Below are 13,881 nucleotides of genomic sequence, written 5' to 3'. Positions count from 1 at the left end.
GGCTGACTTACTTTGAAATACAGCTACCAAATAAAGAAAGAAAATATGTTTACTGGTTTGCAGCTTGATGGTGGAATCTAGAGGGAGTGTTTATGGTTACCTCCGAAAATGTCTGAAAATCAGTGCTTAAAATGGTGGTAGTGACAGGACCCCAACTTTTTATTTTGTTCTGCAAAGGGACAAATGGCATGCTCTGAAAAATGCCTCAGGACCACAGGATATTACGCCTTTCCTGACAAACAATTGGTTTCAAAAATGTTTGTAAATAGAAGGGTATTGAATGTTTCATTAGAGCCTAGGGCTGGAAAGTGTAACCATTAAGGTATTATCTTTAGTTTCTGCACCATTAGATTTTAAATTCTCACCTGTCATCTCTGGCTGATTTAAGATGATGTAACAAAGACCAGTCAGTGCCTTCCAGCCACTCTCAAATGTGTGACAGACAGTGGAGGGAATGGCAGGAGCAGTGCACCCTAGTATGTGGCACTGCATCTTCTCACAACACCCTATGTGGAAAAAGTCCTCTGGCTGGGTCAAATGATGTCTTCTTCCCCTCCTGCTACCCTGTGTAACATTTAGAAATGAATTAAAAAAATCCAGCCAAACAAAAGGATAATAATGAAGAATAATAACCAAGACCTGTTTTGGTAGGAGAGCATGGAGCTGGTGTACAATAAGTCCAAACCAGTGGCGGTTACAGGAATGGCTTTCCCAACCGGAGACGTCAACAACTTTGTCGTTGGCAGTGAAGAGGGAACAGTCTACACAGCCTGTCGTCATGGAAGGTGATGTTCAGCATTTTGTACTTAAATGAGGCTGTGTACCTGTGTTGGCATGAGGTAGCCAAGTCTGTGGAGTGTGTTTCATTTCTTTCTCTTGAATCAACAGTGTCTGTGCTGTTCTGCTTCACACGGCCAGGACAGGAACTGCCTGACTTTCGGCACCTGTAGAAAGCAATGAGTGCTCTTAGGGTTTGATTTTGCTTGTCTTTTTCAGACATCTGCTTGAAGAAGAGGTGACTGGCACCTCAGAAATGCCTCTTTCTCACCAGAGGTCTAGACAGCTAGTTGGGATGTAGGTGTCTGTGTCTGGGCAGGTTGAATCAGGCCCTAGGAGACGGTTTTGTTGCAGGGTAATCAGGCCTAAACCACTTGTAAGAGATGGCAATCCGCTTTATTTTTTACCATCCTGAGTTCCATCTTCAGTCTCCATGGGCATACATCAGAGAAGAGCCACCCTGGGCACACGTGTGTAAGGAGCGGAGCGGGCAGGTTCCAAGGCAGGGACACCCAGGGCATGGCCAGGCGGCACCAGCCCAGGCTGGGGACCGAGCCCCTCCAGCCCCATGCTTGGTGGGCTGTCTGGATATGCCCACCCTCTCCAGGAGGGTGGGAGGGTTTTGCTGTACAGACAGGAGACATGTCACAGGGTTTGGCTTTGGTCTGGGCTGCCACCAGGTTTATTTGCTTCAGCGTGCCAGGCGTGTACACGAGCTCTGGCTGACCCACTCCCATGACATGTACCCTCTGCTCCCTCACACACAGTGGTCACATCCCTTCCTCGCTCAACCACGACTGCTATTTAACACTGCAAGTTCCTTGCTTTGCACCCTGTAAATCTGCAGGATGATTGTATGCACTGTTAGCTTCTGGTAGCAGTTTCTTCCTCTGGGATGCTTGAGTGGCTTCTGTAAAGAACAGACTTTTTCACTGATAGATTTAAAGCTCACCCCCACACTTCAATAGTTTGAAAAATTCTCTGAATTATTTTATTTTATTTTATTTTATTTCATTTTATTTTATTGTTTCCCTTGACCAAATAGACATTGATACACTAGTTTAAGATTGTAAGGCTTCTTGTTATTTTTACCTTTATTACACATTCCTAATGTTGTATAAATACCATTTTGAATATATTTTGTTCAATTTAATTTTTTTTTTTTTTTTTTTTTTTAATTTTAGCCTGATTGCTGACAGTATTACAAACTAGTGTCTTACTGAGGTATTACACTTACAGGCTGTGTGGCAGCTGATGGTTTGAATGTCTTTGACTGCTGGGATATATGAAGCATACCCATGGGCATTTCTCCCTTCTGATCTTTCAAATATGCTTGGCTTGTTCCTCACAAGAGGATGAAGGTGTCAGATCCTCTGGTTAGCCCACTTTTTTAGCAAACCTTCTGCTGACCACTGACCAATGCACTGCTTTTCTGCTCCTGCTTGTCTTTCCTAGAGCTTTTTTTCTGTCATCCCCATTTTATTTCCAGAGGCTCCTGTGTCCTTCAGCCCAGCACAGTGAAGAGCCCTACGTTGTTCTGTAAAAACGTGTGTCAAAGTACAGCAGATACACAAGTGTTCTCAGCACTCCAGAACTCCCCATATCCCACCAAGTGCAGGGCAGACAGACGGGGCAGCATCAGAGGTGTGCTTTGTACCCAGCCCTGCAGCAGCACTGCAGAGCTCAGCCCCAGCTCCAGCACATGTGGCCAGGGTGCCAGGGAGCCCAGGAGTGGCCACGCTGTCATTGCCAACAGCAGAGGGGAGGGGACACAACACGAGCAATGTGAGGCACCCGTTTGCTCTGGTGCAGCTTCTCATCTCTTTGCATACGCTGCATTCACGCTGGCACAGCCTTGCCAGAGCTGTGGATATTTTTAATGCATTTTCTTCCATTTGCAATTTCTCTATGATGTAACTAAGATGGTAATTTATGATTCCACTTTCTGTATACACTATGGACAGGACTGACAATTTGCTTCCAGGAAGAAGAAAACTGTGGACATTCTCTCTTACAGTGTTGTATTTTTCCTTCCTAATAGCTGTTCTAGCCTCAGGCTGATGAAATGCACATCTGCCCTTGTTCAAAGTAAGGACTGTGTGATACCTGATCACAGGAACAGTTCTCTCACTTTTTTTGAAAATTTGCTTCCTAGTGACTTGATTGACTGCTGTGGAAAGTTATTTTAGATATTTAAGAGAAAAATAATTGCTTATGATAAGTCATTAACATATCTGCATTTTTATTTTAATAGTTATACCTTATGATAATGACTTTCTCAGAGGCATAAGCTATAGTATAATTTAGAATTATCTTATAATTATGCATAAATGATGTTTCAAGCTACAGTAGTAGATGGTGTATGTAAAAGTGAGTTAGGCAAGTCTTAAGAAGTAAGAGAATGTCTCCCTGTGATGGATCCTGAGCATTAATTGTGCCCACAGCAGTAAATCTCTGCAGGCTATGACTTTACTGAGAGGAGAGAGATTTACAGATTAAATGGAAACAGGAACCTAAGAGTAAATGAAAACATTAAATCACCAGATGTTAAATCACTCTCTGAATGCAAATGTCTCTTCTTCCTGCAGTAAAGCTGGCATCGGTGAAATTTTTGAAGGCCACCAAGGACCTGTCACAGGAATCAATTGTCACATGGCAGTGGGTCCAATTGACTTTTCCCATCTCTTTGTCACATCATCATTTGACTGGACAGTCAAGCTGTGGACCACAAAGGTGAGAAATCCAACCTGGCATGGGATGGGTAGTGCTACTTGTGAAAATGCCATTGTCAGAAATATGTCAGTATTGTCTATATCAAGTCCTAAGTATCCGTTAAGTAAAAGGTTGTGCTTAGAATAGGTGTAGTGATAAAACTGTAAGTAAAATATATATTTAGTGTAACTGTGTCAACCATATTCACCCTGGAGCATAACCTGCCCTTTAAAAGAAGCTTCAGCTGGCCTGCACTTCAGTGTTAACCCTAGTGCTAAGCAATTTCAGTAGGCAAGGAGATGCTTTGTCTTGCAGGTCATCAAACAATCTGTCAAACACTCCCTGCGCAGGCTAAATTGCAGGGCTAATACTGTGCACCACGGTGGTGCAGCGGCAGGAACACTTTTTTCTGCTGAAGCAACAGAGGAAGCACACATACAACTTAATGCAATCAATATCACTCATTAAATTCTTTGCTGTAGGAGGCAAAAAGTATGAATTGTCCCAATGACATTAGACACTGATGGCTGGAAGCAGGGAGGAAACACATGCTGGAACTTACATTCATGACCACTGGGGATCTGTTGCTGACTACTCTATGGACGTGTCCCTGTGACGTCTTACAGGGAGAGTACTGTGAGCAAGACAAACGAATATGCAGTCTTGTGAAGCTTTGAAACCCCAACACCCCATAGAACTGTAGACATACAGGGTAGTGACAGCATTAGTGAAAACTGTGAGACAGACTAAACACACCAACGTAATTTCGTTGTACAGGCTGAGTAAAACAGAAGAATGAGAAGTAAATCCTAATTATATAAGTCATCTAAACTGTCATTTTTGTCATACACCAGAGTAGAGAACTGCCTCGCAAATGCCAGTCTTTTGTCTTGTTTTTATGCCTCCGTTTGGTTCCCATCTTTAGCTGCACCCAGCAGAGTTCCCATACTGGAAGCTGACCCCAGCCAGGAAGTGTCTCAACATGTGTTCCTCCAAGACATCAGTGCTTGGAGATACAGAGACAGATGCACAGCAAATGTAAACACAAAAGTGATCAGAAGGGCTCATGGGACAGACTTGTGTGGGAAACACAAGCACAGTTACCTACATAATAACTTGGATCAGCTTCCAAAGTAGCTTCACAATGTGTTTGTCAATGGCCTGATCCAATCTGTATGCTAACTAACAGGTATCTCTTCCTCATCAACAGTGGTCACAACTGATGGTTTTGTCTTGTGCTTTACATTTTAGGAAACTCATTATAAGAAAGGTGCATAAATTACCTAATTCACATGTAACCATACACACCAGTGGACCCAGCCTTAGCTGAAGCAGAAGTGATCCTAGGAGTGGTCATGGGCAGCCCAGAATGGGTCTGGGATGGTTCCTAGGTGGTAAATGTTAAAAAAGGCTGCAGGATGACCAAGTTATGGAGCGTTTAGGTGTTAGCTGGTTGGAGCTGGCTAGGCTGTTTGGTGTCTGAGATAAGGGAGTCCTAGACAGTGGTAACTGGTGGCAAGGGAGGGTTGAAGCTGAAGCTGAATAAGGAGAAAAGAATTTGTGGGGACTGGGGGGAAGATGAAGGCAGGTACTGAATTCCAAACATACATGTCCAGAAGTCTCAACCATCTGCAGCTTGAATGACATATTATATTATATTAGGACATAATAAGGCCTGTTTTTTTTTTTTTTAATTTTAAACTCTGGTATCTTAGAAGTTAGCAGTAACACTAACATGGCATATTTTGGGCACAGACACTGCAGTTAGCAGTATGCAGTTACCCTTGTGGAAGAATTCAGTGCCCAAATGGTTAGGTCAGATTCAGTTCAATACAGTCAGTTTTCAAAGAACCAAATAATTTAAATTTCTACATCTATCAAGCTGTGGCTCAGCTGGCAAGAGGGGCTTCCTGAGAAAGCTGTACGCCCTAGTTGATGTGAGCTGTGGCATGCACGTGACACACCACACCACCACTGAGAGCTGGAAGCTGTGTTGCTTTATTGGATCTCTTGCTTGCTTCTGGAGCAGGTTTGAGCAGCAGCAGCCCCAGGCTGCTGCACCACCAGCCACTGCCCTGTGGAGACATCCTCTGAGACATTAGACAAGTTCTTAAGCTGTGATGAATGTTTCCTCTTTCTTCCAATTTGACTCCTGCAGATGTTTTCTTCCGTACTGTCTGGATAATTCTCTTGGATGGAGCTATTACGTATTTAGGGGTCTCTTTGTTCAGTTCCCATAGTCAAGGTCAGTCAATCAGTGGGCTTTGAGTAAACTCATCAGCATGTTTGATTCTCTGAAACAAATGGTGGATTGATATGAAGAACTGAGTGCTACTGCTGGCTTATGAGAGTTCACTCAGAATTGTTTTATTCCTTTCGTTTCTTATTTGTAGATTTAATCTCTCTATCAGCATCTGATGCCGTATTGCTTTCTTGCTTCCACCAGTACTGTCTACTTAATTCTGTGCACATTATCCTCTTTAGTCATGAAATTCAATTCCTTTCTGTTTCACAGGTTCAGAGTCAATGTCCAATTGTAAAGTGAACTATAAAAGCTCTGTGTTTATATTGTCAATTGATGTTGTATAGCACCCTGGGGTGCTTACAAGAAAGGCACTTTCATTGCAGGCATTTGACTGATGGATTGAAAGCACCATCTCCCTTAAAAACTCTGGCTTGACATTTTATAGTCTGTTTCTGTGGTTAACACATTTTCTATCCAAAGAAAGTTCAACCAGGTGACTGGGAATAAGGTTTTAACTAAGGGAAGAATGAAGGTTCTGTAGATAACACTAATACAAGGTTCACATTATTACCCATCACATTAGTCAATAATTAGATCTGTGGGTGAATTGTAAGCAATCAGAAGCAGCAAGAAAAGAAAAGGAATTTGCAAAGATAGTCACCCCATAGCCAGGGAATTACCTGGTTCCTGATGGAGTCAATAGGGCTTTCAACTTAAATTCATGCTACACCATGTGAGCAAGTCTTGGATGCAGAGCTGTCAAAGCCCTCATGTGAAGCATCTGTGGAGCTCTGCACTTAATTAGGTATTGTCTGTACCATGCTTTGAAGAGGTAAAGTGCTAAGTGGAAATGCTAAGTGTTGTTAATTAATTAAGCATTAATCCTCATGAACAAATAACATGAGGTTAAATAATGAAATGTAAGTATTGTTATTATTACAGCAATTGCTGTTTGGAGTGCAAATTTTTAGATATTGTGTCAAGGGACAGGAGCTAGCTTGGAATTGTTAAAGCGTAGCAAAACATTCGCTAGTTTAGCTAAAGCATACAAGATGGCTCGTTTGCTAAGGGAGTTGATAGAGGTCTGGATAGTGAACTGGATTTTGTTAGCTCTTTCATCCACATCTCCTTTATCTCTTATCCTGCCATTGAGGGGAGGTGATAATGACTGTTTTTCTCCTCTTGCATCTCTGTGCAGTTGGCAAGAAGAGAGACTGGAATAACTGTAACAGCATTGCTGTATCCCCATCCATGCCTGTCTCCCTCTTTGCCTAATGTTTAAAGTAACTGTGGTAAATGCCATAATCAGGAGGGACAGAGGTGAGCAGACTGGTAGTAGGACCACCAGCATAAACATTAGCAAGGACTAATTGAGCCAGGGGATATGTGTGCCTTCAGCGATAGACAACTTACTTCTGTGTCCGTGCTCAGTTTTGCTTTACTAGCATGTACATCAATAATAGCTCCTTCCTAATCCCTCTCCTTTGTCTTCTCTTTCTTATGCTCCTCACATGCTGCTCTTCTTTTTTGGTGTCCGGTGTTGTTCCAGTATGAAGTTCATTATGCTTTTTGAGAAACTACATTTTAAACAGCAAAAAAATCACATTTCTATGCTATGTGCCTTCACATATATTTCTGTACCTCCAATATCTTATGCCTATCTGTTTGATGATTATCTGGGTGTGAGCCAGTCCTCCTACTCCTGGAGTAAATAATTTTACCTTGCACTTTCATACCTTCCTATGAGCATTTAACTTCCCACTCCATTGTTTTAAATTTGGTCTAGAGGTTGAACACCATCTCCTCAGAGGTCAAGCTGAAGCCTATCACTAGAGCAATGCAAAGAAGCATGTGGTGGTGGTGTTGCTAAAGATAGTTACCTTTACCCTCCAGTCCCCCTCCCCAAAAACCTGGCTGATAGGATCCAACTTGATAAAGCAAACTTACTGTGATGGAAAATGGTGTAGCAGAATGAGTCAAAGCATTGCATGATTGCATGGATTAGTCACCAAGAAAACAATGCACTCACAAATGGGCGATTTTAAAAGTTTATTAAAATAACAGAGTCAGGTTGTCACTTTTTCAAGATTCAGAACTTACTATTTTTACATCACAAATACCACGTATCAAAATATCTGGTTACTGGCTCAGCCTTTTTTTCTAGTATAATTTCAATCACTTTAAGTGGGTGAGTGAGAGCCTCTTCTACTATAGATAGCATTGCCTGAAGTTAAAGATCCAAATAGAAACATAGCTCAACATTTAGTCATGATAAAAGGAGAGTAAACTTAGTGAACTATTACAACAACTTGGTGAATTCTCCCTCATGAAAACTGCTTTAGCTGTAATTGGAAATGCTGAAGTTAATGACTTGATTTAGTGAGATCCTGTGGCAGGTGATAAATAGCATTCCCCTGCTTTATGGAAGATGTTCCTATCCCAGTGAATATGCAAGTATTTATGAAGAGTCTAGGAGCTCCACGAGAGGATCCTGTAAACCAGTGGTTTGGGCACCAAGCCACACTGCGAAGAGCTGCTTCAGTGGGACTGGAACATGTGTCTTCCCTCAGGGGAGGAAATGCTGTGAAGATTGTGCCATTTTGCCCTGAGCTGTATCTTGTGCCTATGAACAACTCTGGTTTCACTGCAAGTAGGATCTTCTCAGACCGAAGCTTTGATTTTAATATGCTGACGCTTCCTGACAAAAACCAGTTTTGTCCACTTGGGGCCAGGTCTACTTCTCCAGTTTGTAACAAGATCAGACTGGTCTCCAACAGTGAAATGGACTGGTGAAATGCAGAGGTTGCTCACACACCTTATCTTGCATACACATAAGTGCAGATGAGAGCTGGACTCTGTGAAATTTATGAAGTATCACTGTTTTCTATCTTGAACCTGTTCATTCTTAATATTATTTTCTAAGCTTTCCTAAATCCTTTGGGCCATATTCAGTCTTCTTACATTAGCACATGTGGCATTCTAGATTACTCACTACATATGAAGTTGGATCCTCCTGGATCCTTTATTATTTAGGGCTTTCATACTTTGGTTTCTTATGCAGCCACTGGAAAGAAGTAATTGCAATGCATACATTAGACGCCTTTTGGAGGTACCACCATTACTTCCCATCATTGACTATACAGGTGCAGCTTTAGATAATCAGTTGTTGGAGCTTCTCATGGCTTTCTTGCATCTGGAGGGTCTTAGGTTGCATCTGAACTGGCAGATGTGGCAGCACTTCTGATCTCCAGAGTCTGCCTTCTTATTCTGGCTTATCCCAAGCCACTACCAGGAAGGAATCAGCCTCTTTATTCTGTGCCACACACAGGAGGTTATACCTTGATTCTGCAGCTGGAAAAGCTAAGATACAAGCAGAAGAAAGCCAGAGTGTGCTCTGACCAGATGCTAAACCAAACTATAGGGTGTCAGGACCTCTGGCTTTCTGCACCCACCACCCCACTGAATCTGGATGCAACCTGCATCTGCCTCTAGTGCCATGGTGGATGATCTCAAAAGGGCCTGGAGAGTTTAGAGAGGTATAAGAAGTAACATCAAGAAAAAGAGAGAAGCAATAAGGTACTGTGAGGGAAATGAAAACTTCAGTCTATTTTGGGAGTACAGACAGTACAGTACAGACAGTTCTCCCTATTCTCTTGTCTCTGTGGAATTCTTTACTAATCTCTCCCTCCCATTGATTCTGGAGGGGCTCAAATATCATCTCAGGGGCTGATTTAACTCCTCTTATTTTGGATACCTGGCTAGAATGGTCCCCCCACTGCTGTGTTACAGTACAGAGTTGCTTCTTGACTCTGCTCATAAGGCAGTCACCTTCCTTGACAACCATGCATTTCCAGTGCAGGCTTTTCTCTGTGACAAAAGCAATTAAAATGATTAATCTGGTTAATCACTGTCCAAATGCTATTTTTATCTGATTATAGAGAAAGACAAAGGGTGATAAAATAGTGTGCTGGATTTCATGAAAACAGTCTCTCTGTGGTGTGAGTTCAGAATCTTGAGTTTTGTCCAAAAACAAGGCAATGAATGAATTTGCTTCAGAGCTCACTTTTGTCAAAAGGCCAAGCTGACTTGGGGAAGAGGGTGGAGTTGCCTGTTCAGACAGGATTTTTTTAGTTTTTGCCCTTTACCTCTGGAGCCAGAGGTCTGGCTCTCATCCAGCTGTACAAAAAAGATTATGGTATTTTCTAGGTAATTTTAAAGAGCAAAACCAAAGTGAAGTCAGGTGGCTTGAAATCAGCCCCAAGTTCTTCACATGAAATGTTTCTTATTATTTTGGTTTTCGGTGTAGCCATATTTGAAAAGTGATAGGAAAATACTCTTCAGCTGGCCGACACACTTCATTTACTCACACGAACCATGCTGCTTCTTTTTGAAACATTTTGTGAAGAATGGCGCACACACATACACAAAAATAAAACAGTCATCTAAAATACCAAGGCTGTTCTGAAAAACTCAGTGGACTAAAGTCCATTTCAGAAAACCCTAACACAAATCCAGCTATAGACAGTGAAAGCTTTATTTGAACATGGAAAGCAGAATTTGATTTTGGGAGCTGTAACGAACAAAGTAATGATTCCTTTTTTCCCTGAAATCAAAATGTAAACCTCCCACTGACTGTTCTGTTGCAGAATTATGCTGGAGGATCGAGCTCACATATAATAGTGAAACATCTCAAGAAAATTATCAATATATAAAGCCTAGAACTTCTTCCCTAATGGAAATTTTCTCCCACCTGCTTCATGCAGCCATCCTTTCTCTGCTATGTGAGAGACTTCTGTTATCAGTAAAAAAAAGGAACTGTATTCAAAATCCCACAAGATGGAGTTCTTTTCAGTAATAATTAGCCTCAAAATCATTGCTTGCTGACCCATGAAAACTCTGTAGGCATCCTGGTGGCAGCAACTACAAATACTAATCTTGACTGTTCAGCAGACGGTGCTGTAGCATCAGGTCGTGTCAGCCGTCCTGCAATGTTCCCTCTGCTCCTGCCTGTGCTCCTGGCAGCTGGAACTGCAGCAGCAGAGTAACTTGAAAGGCTGGTAATTCTCCAAGTCCACATCCAAGGCTGAGCCGGGTACCCTGTGATTAAGCAGCATTTTCCATTAAAAAGGAAAACTGAATTTTCAGAGGCCTCACACTGAATGTTCCCATCAGAGTCACAGGGGTGGGAAACAACCCCCTGAAATACTACCCTGCTCCTCTCCTCGCCTCGCAATTTGAGATAAACTGTCTCTCTTTTAACAACTTGAGGCCCAAAGTGGGGAGACTAATCCCACTAACTCCAGCAAGTGCCTGCTGGTGCCTCTGCTGTGTGACGGGAGAGCATGAGCACAGTGATCCAGCATCTCCCAAAGCATCCCGCTCACCCCCCAGCTCTGCTTCCCGGTCCTGCCTACGCAGGATATAAACAATACACAGTAACAACTGGAGGTAGGAGACCCAATCTGCCCTTCTTCAGTGTTTCAGTCTGTGGTTAGTGTTTCCTCTGACCAGGATTTGGTGATTCTTCTGTCAGTGTAGCAATACTATACCTGGCTCATATTTCTCAGCAAGGCCTCCAAAGTGCTTCTCTGAAAAAAATCCAGGGATACAGCAATATAAATGCAGGAGTATGAACTACACAAACTGTGAATCAGATTGCTAATCAGGGACAGTGAGACCTTCTACAGTACTTCGAGCTTCTTAAAAGAAGAAATTGAGCCATCTTTATAAGTAGGTAGAAGTTCCAAAAGAAAATGATAGTATTTCTAAAGAAATCTGGTGACTGAAGTGCATACTTAATAGCATAGGAAGAAGTGCTGGCTCGCTTAAAGCATGTTTTAAATAAAAGGTGGAAAACTTGATTAACATTTAGCAATGAAGTCAGCAGTCTCAGGAAATACAGAACAAATGGCAAATACCTGTACAGGCTTCTCATCTGTTGCCATCACACTGCATCCAGCTTGATGTGGGCGAGTACAGCAGAAGGTGTTAAACCTCAAGCGGAGGAAACCTGTAGGCACAACTCTCACAAGTGTGAAATAAGAGGGGCTCCAGACTGGGAATGAAATGGCATGAATCTAAAACACAGAAACAGGCATACACCAGCCTGGCCAGCAGGAACTGGGGAGAAAAGTTTGTTGAGGAACACTCTCCTCCCTACTGCCTCACTATAACCCAGTCTGCATATTATCTTCTTCATAAAATCTTTCTTAAGCCTGTTTTGTAGAGTGTCAAGGCCTTACATACCTTCTCATGTTTGTAAAGTTCATCCATGGCAAGCAGATATCATTAATTCATTTAAATTTACATTAGACATCAAGCAATACGTATTTGTATCAAACTCACCGAAAATAGTTCCTCAGCTAACATACAGTGGTGAAGAGGAATGCCATACTGTCTGCTTTTTCCTTCAGAAAACAAAAACGTCTTTTTCCATTGAGTAAGTGGAAAGGCAGGGTAGGAGAGAGCTGGAAGACCAAAGCAGACAACTGAAGTCTAGCAGCACAGCCCGAAGGTGTCGCATCTCTGCAAAGGACTTAAAACAGTTAAGGAGGATTAACCAAATAAGCAGTTTACCTGTCAGTATAGCTTCCAGGCTATCTCCATAGACCCCAAAAGCTCTGTGGTCTAACTTTCTGATGCTCCTAAAAGTCAGGTGATGTCTGACTTCCCAAGTTCTTTTATGTTTTTTTTTCTCCATGCCACAGTATTAGACATTAAGATTGGTTCTCATTAAAACCGCCTGTGCCAACTATCAAATCTTTTTTCCTTTGCTTCCTTCTTGTATGCTGACCCATGACGCTTTGACTTTGAAGGAAACCACAAGAATGTAATCATCGTGTTATCTCCAGACTTGGTCCGCTCTCATAACCCCTTTCCTTTCGGTCTCACCCTTGTCCCCTCCTCCATCTATAATAATTGCCACATGTTTATGCAAAAATATTGAACTTTCTTTTATTGTTGACAATTAAGAGAGGCAACAATTTCAGAATCTCTCCAAGACCAATAATTTCTAAAAGTGACCAGTTTTCTGCCTTGACTGTCTGCAACTTTTAGGATGCCAAAAACCAATCAGTGTAGTAATACTACAATACTTCAATAAAACAGGGCTGTGAAGAGTGTAAGGATCAATCTAACAATGAAGCCCGTTCCCTTGCTCAAAAATGGAGTTTAGACTTGATTCAGTGCCTTACTCACCATCTGACAGTGAGATGACACGTGTATCAAGGTCGCAGCCCAGTGAACTCTCCTTTGAGCACCAGAGGCTCACAAGTGATTCAGCTCTGAATCTGACTGCCAGGAGGAATTTAAAGACAGGGAGAGGAGTTATTATGCATGTAGCTCAATTTAGGGCACTTCAGTTAGCCAGTGACGTTGGGTGGGTAAAGCTGAAGAGCATAAACATCCCCCTTTTGCTTTCCCATTGTCATCCTTGAAGGTCTGACTAGTCCTGGAAAAGGTGGAGCAGACTGCAAGTTGTGAGTTGTATGGTATTGGGGTCTGTGGGATAATTACACCCTTCAGGGAGAATGCAGACAGGCTTTGCCGACCCATCAGGGATGTACCTGTAACTAGTGCCTCTGATTTATGGCATCTTTTAAAAGCTAGCATAATCTCAACTGTGTCAAGTCCCGTAAGTATAGTATTAAAGTAGGAACTATTGGATTATCCTAAATTATCATAACTATCAGAAAACAGATATGGGAGAAACATGGCAGTCCAGAACTGGCGAAATTCCCATGGAGATCAATCAGTCGGAATGAAAAACAGGACGTCTTTGACTCCATCCAAATGGAGAACGTGAAGGCTTACAAAAGTAGTAGATCTTTGTACACAGTGGAGAACTGACTCCTCACCACAAGAGCTAGGCACAAGTAACCCCAAACAGCTGACATTTGGTGACCCAGAAGGAGACTGTTGAAGGAGGAAAGGTCAAGACCAGGGTAAAGCTGATTTGAGGAGTATTTGCCTCAAAATTCCCAGCAGCTTTTAGTTTCTGCTTATACACTCTGGGTTGGCCTGACTAACTGGCAGGATCAGAAGGGAAAAGATGGGCATGGATTTAGCAAAGTGGTAAGATGTCTCTCTCAAGGTGGAGAAGACTGGGCCTACCAGCTAAGGTCTGTAAGAACAGTAAAAGAGCTCAG

At 42.3% G+C, this 13,881-nt stretch overlaps 1 protein-coding gene across 7 annotated transcripts in view; it reads left to right on the top strand.

Moving 5' to 3' along the window:
- The window catches only part of DYNC1I1 (dynein cytoplasmic 1 intermediate chain 1), a 190,576-nt gene that overhangs the window by 146,139 nt on the left and 30,556 nt on the right, over positions 1-13,881 (top strand). For all 7 annotated transcript variants that reach the window (XM_071805116.1, XM_071805115.1, XM_071805114.1 and 4 more), the window contains 2 exons: positions 652-785; positions 3,366-3,510. In XM_071805116.1, coding sequence (XP_071661217.1) covers positions 652-785; positions 3,366-3,510 — 279 coding nt within the window. The remainder of the gene's footprint in view (positions 1-651; positions 786-3,365; positions 3,511-13,881) is intronic.

The sequence above is a fragment of the Patagioenas fasciata genome, chromosome 2 (assembly GCF_037038585.1).
Source record: "Patagioenas fasciata isolate bPatFas1 chromosome 2, bPatFas1.hap1, whole genome shotgun sequence".
Classification (NCBI taxonomy): domain Eukaryota; kingdom Metazoa; phylum Chordata; class Aves; order Columbiformes; family Columbidae; genus Patagioenas; species Patagioenas fasciata.
The sequence above is the reverse complement of the archived record's forward strand: the minus strand, read 5'-3'. Positions and strand labels throughout refer to the sequence as shown.